At 44.0% G+C, this 20,392-nt stretch overlaps 1 protein-coding gene across 10 annotated transcripts in view; it reads left to right on the top strand.

Moving 5' to 3' along the window:
* arhgap44a (Rho GTPase activating protein 44a) overlaps window positions 1–20,372 on the top strand; it is a 79,902-nt gene extending 59,530 nt beyond the window's left edge. For 3 of the 10 annotated variants that reach the window (XM_026215159.1, XM_026215081.1, XM_026215100.1), the window contains 4 exons: window positions 1,607–2,125; window positions 4,843–4,988; window positions 5,274–5,651; window positions 17,935–20,372. In XM_026215159.1, coding sequence (XP_026070944.1) covers window positions 1,607–2,125; window positions 4,843–4,988; window positions 5,274–5,651; window positions 17,935–18,089 — 1,198 coding nt within the window. In that variant the 3' untranslated portion in view covers window positions 18,090–20,372. Of the gene's footprint in view, window positions 1–1,606; window positions 2,126–4,842; window positions 4,989–5,273; window positions 5,652–16,032 lie in introns of all 10 variants that reach the window. The other 7 variants (XM_026215140.1, XM_026215151.1, XM_026215118.1 and 4 more) reach the window with 6 other exon arrangements.
* The last annotated feature ends 20 nt before the right edge of the window (window positions 20,373–20,392 follow it).

The raw sequence follows: 20,392 nt of genomic DNA on the forward strand, positions 1-20,392 counted from the left end.
TTTATTTTTACGCACTGTAGTGCAGTCAGTATGGCCGTGTACACACTGCAGATAAATACAGTTGTCAGTCCTCTTGAGTTCTTCTTCCTGTTTTGTACACACAGACTTCAGTTTGTGGCATCAGCATTCTGCAACCAAATTAACTTGCATTTACATTTAACAAAACCAAACTCAGCAACTAGTTCTTGCAATGTAATTAAAAGCCTCTTTCTTCTCCTGATGCGAGGCAAGAAGATCTCAGGGAAAGAGGTACACCAATGATCGAATGTTTGGGGTCAGTAAGACTTGTAAATTTTTGTTATTTTGAACTTTGATCAAAGAATCCTTAAAAAATGTGTCATACAGTAGTTTCCACAAAAATGTTAAGCAGCAGCACATCTGTTTCAATATCGATGTTTATAAAAATTAGAAGTTAATCAGCATATTGGCAAAGATGGGAAGGTTACTTTGGAAATGTGATAGGTTACGGATTAAAAGTTAATGTAATAAGTAGTGTAGCTATTCAGTGTCTTTTTAAAGTAATGTAACTGATTACATTTGATTACAAAATACAACTGTCAAATCCAAAAATTTAAGCCAGGTACGGTTAACATTACGGTAGTACTCAACATTCATTACTGTCAGACGGTGCTGAAAATATATTACATTTTATTTATTACATTTACACTTTATAAGTATCTTAAAATAGATTTTAAATTACATTTTTTGCTGTATTTTTTTCATCAAATCAATACTGCTTTGGTGAGCATACGAGACTGACCACTATGCCTCCAGGACGCTTACATCATGTTTCTTTGGCATGTTTCTAATTTGTAATTTCAGGAGTGACTCCTGTACTCTGTTCAGACTCAAAATGATAACGTAGAGGATTCACTACCAGATATGAATGCAGTTGTTGATGCTTTTGCAGTGTGTACAGGCCTATGTGATCATGTAGTCACAGTTTGGTAGGATTGGTCTTGCTGTGGCTTCCTATTCATTCAATTTCACTAATAATCAACCCATAAGCCCATTTGCAAATCATACATTAATGAAGCCAAGGTCATGCCATGGTTAAGTCATTATATTTACAGTTTGCAATGGCTGATGATTTGACTGGCTTACTTACACCCCCAACACTCTTTCGGGCAATGAAAGGGTTTTTGTGTCTGTGTTTAACTGCTCTGGGTTTTCACCATCTTTAGAGACCTTGGTTTCGGTGATTAGCTCTTGTACAGTATATTAATGTTTGGTTGCTCAAAGAGATTTTTTTCCTTACTTGGTGCAGTGCGCAGACACAAGGTCATTTTCAGTTTTCTTTTTGAATTTGAATGCATTGCTGTGCTTTTCCTGCCAGTGGAGTTGGATGGCGCCTCTTTTTCGTTGCTAAGCTTGCTGTTTGCTAGACCTGTTGCTAATTGCCGCGTTCTAAACTGGCTAAATGCTCATACCAGCTTGAGACTAACATGCAGACCAAAGGATCCTGAGAGTATTATCAATATTGTATGACGCTAGCGAGCCACAGCTGGAGCTAAGCATCCACTTTCCTGTTGCGCTGTCATGCGTGTGCAGTTGACCAGAGCTCTCTCTCCTGTGTTTGCTCTTTTATTGTTTTCAATATCTGCAGCTCAGACGACGTGTCGCCCATTCGGCCGGATTCCTCACATGTCTATTCGTCCCACGTGGAGGAGCGGCCACCCCCTCCGTACCCTTCCTCGTCCTCATCTTCCCACCCCGGTTCTCACCACTTCTACCCCAAGCCCCCTCCCTGCGCTCGGCCCGTCGCCCCTGGTCCCGAGTCCCAGCCTCCCGGCTCCCCACCTCCGCCCCTGCGCTGGGCCGGCTTCGGCCTTTCCCAGCCCCAGCCACCCCCCTCCTCTTCTTCCTCTTCCTCCTCCTCCTCACTCGATATCAACTCCAACCCCAAGCCTAGCTGCCTGCACTTTCCCAAACACGGGCCCCTGTGTGACGCGCCGCATGCCGCTTCAACTGACGCCAGTGCTTCACCCCTCTATATTAAAACCCCTCTCGTACTGACCCGCCATGACATGTCCCTCGGAAACCCCCCTAGCCTCCCCTCCACCGCACCCCCGCCGTGGGCTGCCTGTCCATGTGCCCGTGAGAGAGGACCCCCCAGGCTGACTAGGTAAATACCACCTGCCTGCGGCCACCCTGCCTTCGCAAAACACATTGTGACGGCCCCTGATCAGGGCTCCCCACACTGTCTGAGCGCTCACCTCAGATCACTCCATACTGGCTCCCACTTTTCCATCTTGTTTTTGGAACTTTCTTTGTAATGTTATTGCTTTCTCAGTCCCATCACGCAAATTCCGTAACATTCTCATTGTCTGGGAAAGCCTGAGGTTGCCTGGCAACTGAGGATGTTACTGGCCTTAGTGAAAGTGGATCCTTCAAGTAGAAATCAGTGCTCTCATTGAGTTTTTATATTATTTTGTATATATTCACATTTTGAATCAGTTCACATTTTAAGTTATTTTAATTTAAGATTTTTGTCATTTTGTTGTGTTTTTAGTAGCTATTTTAATATGTCTATTTATTTTTATTTCAGTATTAGCTGTTTTAGTACATCAAGTTAAACCAAATCAAAAACGTTGCCTTTGCAGCTAGCTGAAAAAAAGGTTTTAAAATCATATTGAATTTCAGTTAACATTTATTAACATTTTTGAATGGTTTTAGATCCAAATTTTAGATCCAAACTTTATAACTATAATAACCCTGGTAGAAATAAATACAATGATTGAGCTGCAAATGGTGACATGAAGCTGCTGATGAGCTGCCCACCTATAGGCATCTATTTTAGTCATCATAGGCGCTCTCCCAACACAAAGATTCCCCCATACAATAGGAAATGGATTTATTCTGTCCTCATGTGATAGTTTTGGAAAATAGAAATTAAAGGACTTCCCGAAATTAATTGCAATGATAAAATCAAATTGCCACTTACATTTACTCGGTTCTTAGAAAGTCCATTTAAGTAAAATGCATCAATTCTGTAAATGTCTGACACTAGCGTGCTGTAGTGATGAGTATTTTTGTGGGCCAGCTTGTGGGTCCGTGTCATCCTGGTTAACCTCAAAAAACCCCAATGGGGTTTTTCAATTGGCTTTTGGATTATTGCAGAAAATAAGCCCCATTAAACATTTTACCAGTGGCATGGGACATATTGAACGGTTTGTTATGATTAGCCAAAGGGCTTTAGCTTTTCTATCTTCATCTTAAGCCCAATGTAGACTTCAGTTTTTCTAGTATGCATGTGCACGCTGTCAAATTAAGTTTACTAAAAAGGCTGTGTGTTTGGCTTTACGCATATTCTAAGCATTTGCATCATAATTATATATTGGGCTGTGGCTAGTCATAAATAGATGGCTTTAAAAGGAAAGATATTCTTGTTCTAGAGAGCAAATTAATTGCTCTCAAATAATCAATATTTTTTAGTCCCTTATTTCGTTTTCCCTGAAGACAAAAACTACATGTTCAATGTATTCAATCTACTTAAAAGTTGGTTACGTTTTAGGTCTACATTAACATATGAAAAGCTAAAGGTATGGTCACATTTACCATTGTTTGCCAAAAAACTCTTTAAAATTTTGCTAACGTGACCACATCTTAATGGACTAAAAACCGCAAACTCTACTTTCATTGGTTTACAGAGCTGGTGCCCATGAATGGCATTTCAGATCAATCACTTCTGATGTTCATTTCAGATGCAATGCTGTGTTAGTAGGTAGCTGCTGACAACAAGGGCAGCTCACTAGATTTTGGAACAAAGCAAGAGACATCTAGAGCCAAATAAAACAGAATCATCTAATCAAGAGTCTTCCCTACTTAACAGCCATCTGTATTAGAGAACTCTAAATCCAAATGCACTGGTAAATCGTCATAAGGCTGAAACAATGACCAAAATGTAATTAGAATTCAGACGTTTCACAGCAATGTAGGGCATGCATTTAATTGAGGTGGGAATTGTGTATACGAATGCTCTTTTTTTGGATCATCAGTCTCCTGGGTTGTTTGAAAGGTTGCGGGAATGTCATAGTGGACCTACATGAATTTCCATCGCTTGCTGCACATGCATCAATGCAATAAAGATCAATCTAAGATCTTTATTAGGAGCGCTAAGCATCAGTAGAGCCAGTGTTAGCCGTTTTACCAATGATGTTGACTGTTTATTGCAATGGCCCAGGATCCCCTCCACATCTACCCTCATGAGCCTTTATTCAGAAGTCACAGGGAACTGCAGCAATTGAGTCATAGATATGGGGGAATCATTCCAAACGTAGCCACATAGATGCAGATATTGCATAATCATTCTCTGCATGTCTGCATGATAGGTGTAGAGGACTCATGTGTTCATGTGTGCGCTTAGATTTTTCTTCCTCAGAGTTTAGCAGAGAGGCGCCTGAATAGAGCTGTCAGAGTGAAAAACAAGCTCCACATGCTTAGTTATATTAAAGATACATGCTGCGTGTGTGTGTGTGCTGGGCAAGGACACTCAATCCCCCTCCTTCTGCCGTGCATGAGAAACACTCTGTGTAAATCCACCTTCACATGTCTATTAAAAATTCAGCAGAGTTTAGATTTACGTTCTTGTAGCTCATCTGGTAAAGCATGACACCAGCAACACAGGGGTCATGGGTTCGATTCCCACGTCAGTTAAGTCAATAATGTTATGTCATGGTGCATTCAGACACAATCAAAAGCAGAAGGATGTTATTTAGCACTTAAGTCGCTGTTTTTAGTTTCGTTGATGGGGGGCATGAGAGGTCCTTGCACGCTATTAGTCATTAATGATACAGTGGGTCCAGACTGATGCCAGGCAGTCATGTTTCTCTCTCTCTCCAGCACTCTGAAGAGCAAGGACCTCTCTCCTGTGATTGGCCACAAGTCTGCGCAGGCATCAGGAGCAACAGTGCCCCCTGTCAGTGGTCAGCAGAGCAACAGCCAGTCTCCCCATTCTGCAGAGCACAGCCCCCACACCTTACGCAAAGGTTCGTCCCACAGGGATTCCTCTTTATTTCCTTTATTTTTATTTAATCTGCAGCTAAAATCCTCTTTAAATCTGGTATAATGTCTGCATTGGGTGATCAGATCAGTTTGCATCTGGTAATACACGTGTTTCTGTATGATGCACTGCACCCAATTTTCACCTTAGCACTTTCTATCTGTAATCTGATCATCCGAAACTAATGTTAATACCAGGTGTAAACAGGATCGTAGAGTAAAAGTGACTTGCATGCTTATTTGATTTTGTCTTATCTTTCTTCCCCTTACAGCCTCTAAGAAACTGGCCCCTGTACCACCCAAGGTTCCCTACGGCCAGTCGGGGGGGATATCAGACCAATCCACAGGTCAGCCGTCTCCGGTTAGCCTGTCCCCCACTCCCCCAAGTACCCCCTCCCCATACAGTTTGGGCTGTCCCCCAGGACTCGCGCCCACCTCTTCCCCTGGCCAGACCCCATTAGGGGGACCCCATACATTGTCCTCGCCGCCGTCTCTGACTGGTACGCTCACAAAGTCACGACCCACCCCAAAGCCCAGGCAGAGACCCAGTCTACCCCCTCCCCAGCCACCCACTGTCCCCCCTACGGCCCCCCAGCCCCTGGAGCAGGGTCTACTTGACGGATTGTCCCCCGGGGAGAGCATGTCCACAGGTAAACATGCCACAGTGGCAACATCACAAGTGGGAGTCCAGCGTCCCTCTCTCAAACTGTCTGTCTCTCCGTCCTACTCAGGCGGTGGACTTTAAGGAGCCAGATCCCCATAAAAAATTTGAAGATTTTTTTTGTCTAAAATATGGAGTGCCCTTATATGCAGTTGCCTTTGAGATGTATACTATGATTATTTTTTAATCCCTAGGATTATATTTTAGTTCTAAATTTTAAGAAATAATTAAAACAAAGGGAATTCACTTTAAGGCAAGGAACATACTGTATATATTTTAACACAAAGTGAAGTGTGTAATTTTTGCACAACCAATGGAAATCTAAAAACAATGACTTTCCATACAGAGTTTCCACTCACAAACAGGTAGTTTTGCAGCAGTTTCATGCTATTATTTGAGCCAGAAGTTGTTGGAAGTGTTGGACCGCTCAAACAAAGCACGCAGTGTTTTGAAAGTGCCACTAAGTTTACAGTCTTTAGGTTGTATAAAAGGGAAAAAATGGGCAAACACTTGCTGAAAATCATTGACTATTAGATTGGCCAGCTTTACATTGAACTTTCAGGGAATGAATGTGCGATGTGGTTCAGTGAACTTTCAGAGGCGAAATCCAGTCTTTTTATAAGGATTCAGATTTCATAAAGAGCATGAATCGGTCACTTGGAAAAAACTTGCGAGAACTTGCTGAAAATAATAAACGTCTCAGGTTACGAATGTAACCATGGTTCCTGAGAGGGAACGAGACACTGCGTCCTCTGAAGGGACACTATGGGGAACACCTCGTCGTGACCCGTGTCTGAAGCATACTTTGAAAAACGCCAACGCATTGGCCGGCGACAGCCTCTGACGTCGCTACCGGCGCGACTATAAATACGTGCCCGTAGGACCCGTCACTTATCTTCTTTGTGAAAGAAGATAAGTGAAAGGCCTAAGCTACATACCCAACTTACCTGTGGGGCCTCGGCCTGGGATAGAGCTGAAGGCTTGGAATCACGAAAGATTCCTTTAAAGGGATACGGCTAAGAACCTAGCACTGTCTATTACTAAGTCTTGCCTGTCACAAAGGACGGGCTCTCGTGGCACTCTGATAGAGCAGCTCGTAAATGGAATGGCACGGGATCAGAGCAATTGGAGGACAGAACGTACAGATGAAGCCTCGGCCACGCCTGTACCATGGCGTCCAGCCCCAATGGAGCTGGATGAGTCAGAGGAAGCCAGAGGGGATAGTGCGATGCTCTCTCGAGCCGCAAAACCAATCCACCCAAATATGGCCAACCAAATATGGGTAACCTGGTGCGAAGGCGCCATTCCCGAGCCTCAGCCCCTGCCTCAGCAGGATGTCTGCTCTCACAGTGCGTCCCAAAACAGTATGTAGTACTGGAGCGCTCTGATGAAAAAAACGAGAAGAGGAGGAGTCCGAGCTCCGAGCAGCATGCTCATATTAGACCCTTTCAGAAAAGGGGAGCGCTGCTAACTACCATGAAAATTGCCCACACAGCCTCCCATGTTGAGAGGCGATGCTTGAGGTGTATAACAAATACACACTGGTTGAATGAAGCCCAAGGAACCCCGGGGCTAATCATCTTAAGAAAGGGAACGAAGCGGAGCGCGTAACCCTTACCGTACAGGATTTCAGAAAGTGCGAAGAGTCTTGCGTGCACACTTACCATTTCAGACAGTGCGCAAAGCGTTAACATGCACACTGACCATGTGGTTTTGAGAAAGTACACAGGCTTAGCGTGTGTACAGAAAAGTTCCCAAGCATCGCAATGGTGCTGGATCGCACGGGAGAGGCGAGCTCCAACCCTCAAGTGAGGGGAGCATCACCTGAGGCAGTACATACAGAAGGACTCCGTAACTACCTCCCTGGATGCGCCAAGCGGCCAGGTGGCCTCTCAGGGTGACCTGGCCGGACATCCATGAAATTCCCTGCAGTGCTGTGCCAATTCTGATGATCAGCCAGGCTCTGTAAAGGAAACTCACAGAGTTTGCTAGTAGACATATAACCACCAGCAACATAACACCCATAAGCAGGTAAAGCAAGGGTTACATACTCACCCACCCTCCTGTACTGGAGTCCCGCTTGCGGGGCGCCCCCTTCTGGTCTGGACCATCAGTAAGGTGGTTACTATGAACATAGAACCAACCAAAACATCATAGGTCCAGTAAAAGGAGACTGTTATGTGAGAAACTTTCCACCTAACCTAGATCAGGTGGAGAGCTGGTGGCTACAGGGGAATTAGGCAGGGGAGGATAAAAACAGAGGTAAAAAACATCCGGAGCTACTGGGTATCGCTCTGATCCGGGCGAGGACGCTGCCTCGTCTGAATCACATCCCTCAGACCCTGCTTACCTCTCCGTGACCCGCGATTCCTCTTGCTCCTGCCCTTAGGCGGGGGAGGAGCGCGAGCCGCGACACTAGCGTCCGTCTACGATCCTCAGATCGAGATGGGCCAGGACCCCTTTGTTGTTCGGGCTCGGACCTGGACCTTCGTGGAATGAAGGATTTAAAGGCAGCTGAGTGCACCCTTGCCTCCCTGAACTTTTCGATCACCATCTCGACGGAGTTACCGAAAAGCTCAGAAAGCGAGACCGGAGCATCGAGAAGAAACCCCCTTTCTTCCCTCCCGATGTCTGCCAGGTTCCCCCATAGATGTCTCTCCGTTACCACCATGGCCGCCATAGACCTGCCCATGGCGGAGGCGGCCTGCTTGGTAGCCCGGAGAGAGAGGTCTGTGGTGCTGTGCAGCTCGGCTACCTGGTCAGTTGAAAGGCCCTCGCCTCTATCCAGGTCCTTCAGCAGGCCAGCCTGGTAAGCCTGAAGCACTGCCATCGTGTGCAACGAAGCCACAGCCTGAGCTGCTGCCGCGTATGATTTGCCATTTAAGCGGGATGTATCCTGGAGGGGCTTAGATGGCAAAGAGGGAGATTTAAGAGAGAACGTTTCCCCCACAGAGAGATAGCTAGCCAGTGTCTTTTCTACAGGGGGCATCCTCTCATATCCGTTTTCATGCATGCCCTCGATATTAGCATAACTCGTATGCTGAAACCGCTGGATGCGAGAGGAAAACGGCCTCTTCCATTCCTTTTCGACTTCTGCATGCAAGTCAGGCAAGAATGGAAGGCTCACATGGGCTGGAGGGCTATGGTCAGACAAATAACGCTCATCGAGGCGACCTCGTGACATTACCTTTCTGGAACGCTTCCATGGCAAGTCTAATTTTGCCGTGGCGCGATCCATAATGTCTAACAGCTACTCATACGCAGGGCAGGAGGATTGAGAAGGTTCAGCCTCAGCTTCTTCGCCACTCTCAGACATCTCCTGCTGTTTCTGGGTAGAACCCAGCAGAGCACTAACTTCAGTGTCAGAATGGGTTAATGACAGCGGATCTTCCTCCCGAAGTTCGCTCTCTTTTGTCGCCTGAGAGTGTGAGAGGAAAAGTCCCTCTCTACACTCCTCAGTGAGATCCACCTGTGATCCCCACGAGCTCATTTTCCTCCGTGCCTCGGCAACGGCGGGTCCTGAGCCGAGAGATCCAGATGGCTGTCCCTCTTTCCTCGAAAAGAGAGACAAACGAGAGCGGAGCTTTTTCACAGAAAAATGCTCGCAGTGCATGCAGATTGCCCCCTCAAGGGCATCGCACGTGTGCTCTTCGCCCAAACAAGAGACGCAAAGAGTGTGTGTGTCATCAGGTGTCAAATAACGCTGACACGGATGCACACATTGGGTCTCATTCATGAAACATTCGTAAATATCTGAGTGATTTACACGTAAAGAGAACTTCCCGAAAACCCTTCTCCTGATTCACAAAAACTTCGTAAACGTCAGATGTGATAGTGAAATGTGTGTGTGTTAATGAATTCCAATCAGTCGTAAATGGGACGCGCGTGCACGCTCACTCTCAATTACCATAAATCCCGCCTATTAAATCCGACTGACAACTATATATGAGCATCATATTGTGACACCAAACGAAGGATTTCAACATGTCTTCTCAAAAGCGACTGAAAAAGAAACATTTCTCAGCTGCAGAAATTGAAATGGAAGCTTTAGCCTAAGTTCTGCCAGGAAGACTCAATCACTTCGTCACTAATTACCTTCATCATTATCCAATCACGTCTTTATACTCCTGTATAAAAGATCGTACTTACACGTTTGAGTTCGCAGATGCCGACGCGACAACAACCTCCACCCTCCCCACCACCACCAGGATGGTCCTGTCCTTACCTTCCAGGGGGGTCGGCTGCGCCCCTGCCTTCGTCTTCAGGCAGGAAATGCAGATTCGCTACCCTCGGATTACGAACCATGGACGGGGCCTTCCGCCAAAGAAATTTATAATTGTGCTAGCAGAGCTGTCAATAAATGTATGCTTCGTACATCCTTCTATCTCCCGAGTCTTTCTGGTAGAAGTTTTATTATCAGAAGTTCATTCAAAATGCCACATTTTATTTTCAAGCATACTAGTGGCGTATCAGGTCCTAAAAAAGGAAGTTTGGCAGCATATTACAGATCCTATTACTGGCTATCATAATAAAAGTTAAAAGAAAAAACGTATGTAATTAATATATGTAATATTTTTTTCAAAATGCTGTGTAAATATGTACTCGATTAAGGTGAATTAAAATGCAGCCGTATTAATGAGCAAAACGTTCAGACGTTAAACGAACTATTTACGCGTGGCTGGGAGCAGGTGTAGATTTCTTTCGTACCAACTAACATTTGGAAAATACAAACGTTTTAATGAATCCGAAAATTTACGCCAAAACCACTTTACACGCGATTTACACAAAAATTCGTTCTGCTCGTGTTTCATGAATGAGAACCACTGTCTAAACGCCTTGCTAGTGGATGCCATGATAACAATAATAGATTGCTCTTACCGTTTTGGTCATTTCTCAGATGCACGCTTCAAACAAAACAGTCAATGAAGACGAAGAAGATAAGTGACGGGTCCTACGGGCGCGTATTTATAGTCACTCCGGTAGCGATGTCAGAGGCTGTCGCCGGCCAACACGTTGGCGTTTTTCAAAGTATGCTTCAGACACGGGTCACGACGAGGTGTTCCCCATAGTGTCCCTTCAAAGGACTCAGTTCGAAGTTCCCTTGACAGGGAACTCAAGTTTGATTAATTAGCTTTACTTTCAACTTTTAGGGGTGCAGGTGCAGTCACATTTACAGACCTGCTAACTTTGGAAATATATATATATATATTTCAATCAGTGTGATGGGACAGGACATGGGGGTTGAGGAGTCATATATTCTTAGATAGCTATAATATTACCTGAAGCTCCTTAATGGCTAATGTCAAAATTGTAATTGCACTAAATCACACACACCTTTGTGCTATTCCTGTTGTACATTATTTCAAAGTAAATAGTATGGATGCAACAATATAGTTAGCCCCCAGTTCAATAAATACCTCGTTTTTTTAACCACGGGTTTCATCTTGGAACATCAGAGTTTTTTATTTTTTTATTTGATTTCTGCTCTTTAAAAAAAAAGAAACTCCAGTACACTTTAATTAAATATCCAGTACACTTCTGTACACTGTGGAAAAACATGGATTACCATATGTCTACTTCAAATTTCTTTTAAGAGAAGTATTATTTTTATGGATTGGCCATTTTGTTCGGTGACCGTAAGGTGACTTGTTCGGTTTACTTAGTTTTGTCATGGCCACAAAGTAATATCTAGTGGGAACGTCATATTATGTCGTGGCCACGAGATCATTTTGTCGAAGTAACGACATCCTTATGTCGTGGCCTCGAGATCCTATGTTGAGGGAACGAAAAGTTTTTCTCGAGGCCACGAGTTAAATGCGTAAACAAACATGCATGACCATAGCAACCCAGGATTATCAGAGATGAAATCATTAATATTTTATTTTGAATTAAGAAATTATTATATTATTTATACATATAAAATGTATATTTTATTTAAACTGCAACACGTTATATGGTGGATTATTTCCCAGCTTCTAAAGCCCCTTTCACTCTGAGATTCCAGATAATACACAGGTAATGTGTCCCAGTGTTCTGTCGATTTGTTCTACCCTGCCAGATTTTGTTACCTCCCACTGAAAAAAGTGGGTAGTACAATTCGACAACCCTAAACCTACCCTTACAGTAATGCAGGTAAATTAAATATTGTTGTTTAGCATGAGAAAAGGACACAATATTGATGTACGCATGCACAGGAAACCCTGAAAAGAAAATCTGACGGGTTGGATAAAATGTCAGGAAACCGGCAATTGTTCCCGGATCATTAGATTTTGGTTCATTCACACTGCCAGTGATTTCCTGGAATCTGTGCGTGCGTTCACACCAAGTGTGCCGCACTATTCCTCAAAAGTTAATCCATTGTGTTCCGATCACCCCCAGGTGGTTGGTCCCAGTATAGGTCATAAACCCCGCCCTCTCCGTGGTATATAATGGCAAGTGGGACAAACTAAATGATTACATTTCACTTTAAATATTTTGTATTCAAACAGCGTTTTATGTCATTTGATGTAGATTTCATCACGCTGATGTAAGTTAGGGTATTTGTTTTTAAAATAAGTTTGGTTTTAGTTAGTTATGTGATGCAATAAAAATGGAAGTGTGATGTCATGATTGACAGCTGGGACTGACAGCTTCTCTGAGCGAACTGCAGCACCAAGGTCTGGGGCATGTGTTTGAGATTGATTCTGCAGAAGTGTGGGCAGGGTGCAGCTCCACTTCGATCTCTACTGCGTAGATGTTGGTCCAAAATTTGCTACTTCGCAGACTCTGGTCCCATATCAGCGTACTGTTAAGACAATGACGGCATCACTTTTCTTCAATGGAAGTGAATGAAGGTGTGTCGTCCATCTTTTTAACAGTCAATGGTTCACACGCAACCCGTGAAGAATCTCAGCTTCAGCAAAGATAGTGGGCAGCTAACTGATCTCTGCTTCAGTTTGCTCATATTTTTGTCTCGAATGTTGATCTGCCTTCAAAACACCTGGTAAAAGAGTCGCACGATAACATGCGTCATCATCACTACGAAACACCTTTTACTTTAATCAGAATTAGCTTTATTCGCCAGTTGTGCTCAAACACACAAGGAATTTGTTGTGTTTTTTTAAGGTGTTCCTGGTATATACATACATACATGCATACATACACATCTGACATGAGTACAGAAAAAAAAATAGTAAGACTTAGCAATAAATAATGTGTATAAATCTGGAACAGTAGATTTATTTATATACAGATTTGTGCAGTTTTACTGTATATGGAACTATATAAATAAAGAGATGTGCATATGTATTTACATAATACTTGAGAAAGGCAATAATTAAAGATGTAGAATGATTTACGGAAATGAATTACGGAACACAGGTAATGATTCATGTGTTAGCTGTTTAAGCTGGAGATAATGGGGTACGGGGGGAAAAAAACAGTTTTTATGCCTAGATGTTCTAGTGCACAGAGATCTGTAGCGTCTGCCTGAGGGGAGAAGTGCAAACAGGTTGTGTCTATGGTGAGAGAGGGGTCTTTGGTCTCTGAAGACTGGGCAGGTGCACACCAAAGGTCCTTTCTGCAGTCCGCTGCAGATCTGACTTGCTGGCTGACCCAAACCAGACATTTATAAAAGAGCACATCTGTGCCTGAGGCAGGTTGAACTTTTTCAGCTTTACGGCATTGGTTCTGGCTTTTATTCACACAGAGCTTGTTCTGGAACTGAACCTGGCAATGTGACTTAGGTCCCCAACCCGGGATCGATCCCTGAATCAATCCCTGCACGTGTTTGCATTCACACAAAAGGCACTCCGGCAATTTTCCGGGACCAATGTGCAGTGTAAAAGGGGCAGTCAAGTTGCATGTCGACGGACAGACCATATGAGCACATAAATCCTGAGCTTTGGCTTGACATTGCATGCAATTTACTCATACGGTGAGAGTTGGTATTTAACACAAACTTTACTGAAATTGCACAGTGTATGCCCGGCCAAAATATAGATAAAAGCATCCAGCTATCTCTGTAGCTGCATAAAAATATATAAATGCATTGAATGATAAAAGCCAGTAAACATGTAGACAGATGTGTCATCAGGTTTTTGCGTAGTTTAGAGTGTCAAATCGTATTAGCGTACTTTGAGGTCAAAATGCATACCCACTATGCAAAGTGCGTACAGGTCTGCATTTCAATAGGAATCCAGGCGAGAGGTGTCCAGACATACAGTAGGACACCTCAAAGGATTTAAATTGGTCACATGGAAAAATTGGCAAGCACTGAAAATCGTCAACTTCAAATTATTGGGTAGCTTTGCTTTTAATTTTCAGGAGTACAAGTGTGGATGTTTTAAGGAGTACTTATGTTAGGAGGAATCCACTCGTTTCAATAGGAACCCATGCCATCAGGAATCACACATGAGGGTGAAATCTTTTCCCACACAGATTGCATAAGGGATTCAAAGTTACCCCCAAACAACAAGATATAAACTAAATGAACTTTGGTTGGTCACGTTACATAATGTTATTTAACTTATTTTATTTGAACTTGTCTCAACCACAAACATAGAATACACAAAAACAGACATTGCCAAAACTGAACATCCAGAGATGTTAAATGAATAAAAGCAAATATAAAAATAACGATTGTAACGATTCAAACTTCCTATACATCGGGAAGAAGGAGGCGGGAACCGGCGCACAATCAAAATACTTTAATATTCAAAATAAATACAAAACGGCGCACCAGCCCCTCACGGACGACTGGTGCGCATAAATAAAAACCAAAACATAAACTAATGTCCCAGGCCTGGTCCTCTCTCGTCCTTCACGGTCGTCGCTCCAGTTTTATATCCTTCCATCTCCTACGTGGGACTCAAAACCGGCGGTGGGGCGCAGGTGTAGCTCATCTCCAATCACTACACCTGGCCTCACTCCTCGTTCCCACGCCTCTCGGCCCCGCCCCACTCGCCACATACCCCCATCGCCCCTCGCAGGCCGGGGGGTACCCTCGAGACTGCGCTCTACTCCCCCCACCCCTCCCCCCCCTCCGGGGGGGACCGCTCACGGGGACCTGCAGGAACCTGGGGGTAGGACAGACGAGGCGAGAGAAAAGGAGATGGAAGGAGGAGCGACAAGGACGAGAGAGGGCAGAGAGGGAAAAAAAAAAATCCGGTTCCCAGACGCACTGCTGCTCGGCCCTCCACCAGCTGGGTGATCTCCTCCACGGTGCCTGGCGGTGGCACTGGACGGCCCTCGGCGGACGGCGCGACACTCCTCCGCCGCCCGATGGACGGCGACGGCTCCTCCGGTTTTGGGCAGCCGGCAGGAGTCCCCCGTTCCCTGCCCCTCCGGATTCCTTCGCGGAGGCGGCAGGCTCCGGCCCCCTGGCGAACGGCGCCGACTCCTCCGCTCCCTCACGGACGGCAGCCGCCCCTCCATATCGTGGGCGGCCAGCAGCGAGCTCGCCCGTCCCCGGCAACTCGCTCCAGCCCACCGCCTCGAGCGTCCCTGGCGGCACATACCTCGCCAGCTCGAGGGCACCGCGGATTCACCACAGCGGCGAGGGATCTTCAGCAGCACATCCCTCTTTCTCCCGGGTTTCGGCACCACTGTAACGATTCAAACTTCCTATACATCGGGAAGAAGGAGGCGGGAACCGGCGCACAATCAAAATACTTTAATATTCAAAATAAATACAAAACGGCGCACCAGCCCCTCACGGACGACTGGTGCGCATAAATAAAAACCAAAACATAAACTAATGTCCCAGGCCTGGTCCTCTCTCGTCCTTCACGGTCGTCGCTCCAGTTTTATATCCTTCCATCTCCTACGTGGGACTCAAAACCGGCGGTGGGGCGCAGGTGTAGCTCATCTCCAATCACTACACCTGGCCTCACTCCTCGTTCCCACGCCTCTCGACCCCGCCCCACTCGCCACAACGATATAATACAAAAAGACAGCAAAACGATATATCTACTAGTTTTCCAAATAATTCAGAAAGCCACCCCATCTCTGATTGAAAGCATAGGTGGAGTCTGTAAGTTTTGCCAGCATTCGTTCATATGAGTCATAAGCTCAATCCAATCCTTTACAAACTGCTATTTTGGCCAGACTTTATGCCGCAAGTCAGACTTGACCTACTGTAGAATGAAGCATTTTAACATGCAAAGAATTACACACTTCATCTTTAAAGTTCAGTGTGAGGCCTTATTATCTAGTCAGCTCCAGTGTGAGACTGTTTCTCTGAAGTTCTGTGGTCTTTGTATCATTCTAGTGGCCCGCTGTATGGCACTGATTGTTTGTTCTCTCATGTGAGGCACGTCTGTCAGTCATTCTCCTGAGCACTGATTGATGTATGACTCTTTTATCCCCTGTCATCGTTGTGCACCTTGCAGCTGTGTGAGGCCAGGGACTGAATGTGGGCTGAGTGTGAGGGGGACATTTAGGGTAAGCCAGAACCTGCTGTGCCCGTGCAAAAGCTTCATTTCACACCGTCTGGCCTGGTGCTGTGGCTGAATCTGGGGCCTAGACTGCAGCCATGCTCTCTGTCTCATACCGTAACACTTCCTTCTCCGTCTCTGTCATTCACTCGCAATCGCGGGACTGTCCTTGGCTTCTTCATTCTGTCAGTGTAGTCTGTGCATGGTGTGAGACTGGTCTATGCATGGCTTATGGCCTTACCTTTCCAAGCAACATCACACATTTGCCAACATCGTCGCTTATGAAGTTCATCTCAATGCCTCCGGCCCTGCCCTCACATCGTGAACCATTCCCCCTTCCAATATCCCCACCACCGCATAGGTGGAACCAGGTAAACTCCAACCAAACTCTCTTTCAGTCGAGTCCATCGCAGGATGACAGAACAACCTCACAGTTGTCCATCCGCGTCCATCTCATTCTCACACAGGGGAGGTCAACACAATCAGATACAGTCCACCAATACACATAGTCCACTGACAAGTTTCTTAATGTTACCACATCTTCAATTTGTACCCATCTTGTTATCTATGTGTGGAGTATTGTTCATTTTGGTCAGTGTTGGGGGTAACATGTTACAAGTAACATGTGTTACAAGTAACATAATGTTATTTGCCAATTATTTCTTATCAAGTATCAAGGAAAGATCATCAAGCAAACATGTAACACATAACAGGTTTAGTGCTGTTTGGCAAATTTTTCTCAGACGAAATCCAGCAATTTCTGTAGGACTCCACGTAATCGGGAATTGCACAAGGGCGAAAGATTTTCCTCCAAAAATACTTTGCAGTAGGTTAAAACTGGTTATGAGGATTTGTCACACTGATTGGTTTGGTAATGTATTACTTTTTAAATTTACATTGTGATAAGTAATAATGCATATGTAACATGTAATGATAACGGCATATGAGTGATAAGTAATGTTACATTTCTATTCATTTTCTGATTGGAAAATTGGAAACATCTCAGATTACGAGTAACTTACGTTAAGTGTATATGAAGGCTATAAACTCTGTTATGAAAAAACTGCATAGCCCACCTTAAAATCTGTAAAAGCATTATACAAGCAGATACATGTGTAATGCATTGTTACCAGCAATTGTAATTCCGATCTAAAACACTTATGCGGTCTTTGTCACATTCAAACATCCATTGATGCAGTTATGCTATATTTGTTGCTGTGGGTAAATCATGTCTGGGACAAATACTTTTTCAAGGCAAAATTACCTACAAATACAGTATCTATAAGTCAAGCAGGAATCCACCATTCTAGAAGACAGAGAGCCTTGGCTACTTGACGCCATACAAAAGTATCACGTTTCTTTCCATAAAAGGTAGCAACGTAATTTAATAACTACTTTTTTAGGAGCATGGTACATGTAACGCGTTACTTTTTAAAGTAACATTCCCCAGCGCTGATTGTGGTGAACTGTTGATTCTTTTGTCAAAACTACAAAAAGCTTTATGCAGAACTTTATATTTTATATGAGCATAGCAGAGTTTTTCAGGACAGGCTTCATTTCAAATGAAACCGATATTTCCTCTTCCTCCCCAGTAGCTCAGTGTAACCGAATCCCTGTGCAGAATGCCAGGAAACAGTCTCATGTGCCCCTCTCCTGCTGCAACACGCATTCGACACCCTTCGCTGACTTCGCCTCTAACAGTGGTCTGGAAACTGAAATTGCTTTTTTGCTTTCTCTCTCCTTGTGTTGTGTTCAACATCCTCATCATTTCCATTTCCATCATTTCTCTCTGTACTGTAAACTTGTCTTGTTACTTTACATTCGTGGCCATCGCTTTCATTTCCCATGATCCTGTAGCAGATTTCTTCAGTTTGGAAATTCCCTCCATCAACGTCAATCTGGACAGCCTGTTGGACGAATTCAGGGTCCCACGTCGGAGCTCCCTTGCTGCGGTCAGCTCTCCGGAGGGCGAGTCTGTGTCCGAGGAGGAGGGCCAAAGCACCACGCTATGACCCCTTAGCCCACCCAGCAGCATGCCAGCTTCACATAGAACCCATTTACTCCTGCTGAGGCCCAACTGGAAACCCCACCTTGACCAAACCCAGAGTCTCGGATACTACATGAGAGACTCGTATAAGATAAGACGGCAACCACACAACAGGTGCCACTAAAAAATAAATAAATAAATTATATTTCGTTCAAATTGGCACCGGAGGAATCTGGAGTTTTGTGTTACAATGCCCGAACGATTTTGTCGGTTTTGTTTTCTTGTCATGTTGTTGGATTTGTTTGATTGGGATGTTTTTATTTCTGCCTTATCAGAGCTGCAATTACAATACAGTGCACATAGGGAGCAGTCTGCTCACTCTAAAGGAACCTCATACTCTTTGTCTCGCTTGAGGCTTCAAACTGAGATGCACCCTCATGGTCTGAGAGTAGGAGAGTCTTTGTTTGTTACAGGGTCCATGCCATGCTTTTTATAGATGACTTGGTGGCATATAGCATGTTTGAGTCTAATTTTGCAATGCTGAGGTCTCACAATGCTTTCTTTCTTTCTAATGCAGAACATGAAACCAAGGCAGGAAATCCCGGGTTCCCACAATATCAGGGTATTTTAATAGCGACATGGATTTTTTTTTACTCTAAAAAGATGCATTTCCTATAGTCTGTAATTTATTTTATTTTATGAAGTATTTCTTCTATGTGAGAATTATCCTGGAATACCATTAATGGAAATGCATTGGTCAGAAGGTGTGGGAACCCTGGAAATCTCAAATCCGCACCCTGTACCTGCTAAACAGAAAAGTTGCTTGTGCTAAAAACAGGTCACGGCATCCACTACTGAGATCAACCACTGGTTGCACTGCTTTGCATTTTCTGTTGTCCTTCCACACTCATATGCCCTCCAAAGTGCTTCGAATGCAGTGCCACACTATCCCTTCTGTATATACCAGTACTGTATATAAAGATGTGTAGATAAGTGTCAACGAGAGGAGAAATGTAAAAGCAAATATGAATTATATATTCATAAATGTGACATGCCATATTTATCTTGTATAGAAATAATGTTCTAAGTATTATTTTGTCCCTGAACACTTTTTGTCAGGTTCACATTGCAAATGAGTTTTTTGCACTTTTGTAAGCCAGGAACTAGATGTAGAAATATGAATGCAGACGTGGCAGAAGTTTAGGTAGAGTTATTCCCAAGAGAGATTTTATCCCTAAACCGACCTCATCGATAACAGCCTTAATCAACAGCATAAATCAAAAACCAACACAAACCACTTATTATTATTTGAAAATAGATGAAGTTGTCGACAGATTACACTAATTGTATAACATCAGTTCAGTCTTAGTATTGTATAGAAACTGGAAGGTTATAAATGAAAATACAACGGCCCCAAAAAGTTGCGATGTGTGGAATCTGCAAAATAATGACAGCCAACTAACCAGATGTTTCTTTCCATTACTTTAAGTCAACTGCTGTCGCAATGATTTTTAGTGCATGTATGAGGTTTTTTCCTCACTGATGTCATTCATCACATGAACGATAGACATGATGTGTCCACATACTTTTTAGGGGCCACTGTATAGCATTTATCACTGAAAATCAATGGAAAAATATAGATTTTATAACTTGGCAGGGATCCTTTCGAAATGTCGTCTCAAAGATGTCAGGCCCTAAAGATCATTCAAAGTCTCATTGCTTTAACCCCAGACACATTATCTGATGCCTCACTTGGATGGCACATTTGTTTCATTGGTATACAACACTACGAGATTAAATGGATGCTGCAGTTTCTCTTGTCTGAACTGAGCGCAGGACTTCATTAAGGTCAAATAAACATTAGTTCACTTCTGTCCCGTCGAAGGAATGGGCACAACGAAACGCCTCTGTTCTCATGTGAAGGACTCTACTTCCAACAGTGGATAGCCATGGCTTGTTTTTTAGTGTACGTCAGGGACAAAAGGACTTTTTTGCTGAAATCTGTGATATGCCTCGGTGTGTGTTCTTGATGAAATATAGTCTAATGATTACTGGTGACTGAGTTATAGTTGTAGTGATAACACAATGACAATTGCAAGTGCCCTCACATTCAATATTTAGAACCTGAAGCTAACGGCGAGTTTCGTGCGTACGTGAGGTTCTGTCTGTGCCGTTTCCCGTGGTGTTCTGTGAGGAGGCAGTTGAGTCTGTTGTGCTGACTGAATGTGATTTCGCCTTTACTTCGAAGTGCCCTACTAGAGTAAAGGCCTCGATACCTTATAGCAGCTGCAATAGACGCATGGTTTATTTTCTTTATAAGCGTGACAC

This window comes from Carassius auratus, chromosome 3 (genome assembly GCF_003368295.1).
Source record: "Carassius auratus strain Wakin chromosome 3, ASM336829v1, whole genome shotgun sequence".
NCBI classification, from domain to species: Eukaryota; Metazoa; Chordata; class Actinopteri; order Cypriniformes; family Cyprinidae; genus Carassius; species Carassius auratus.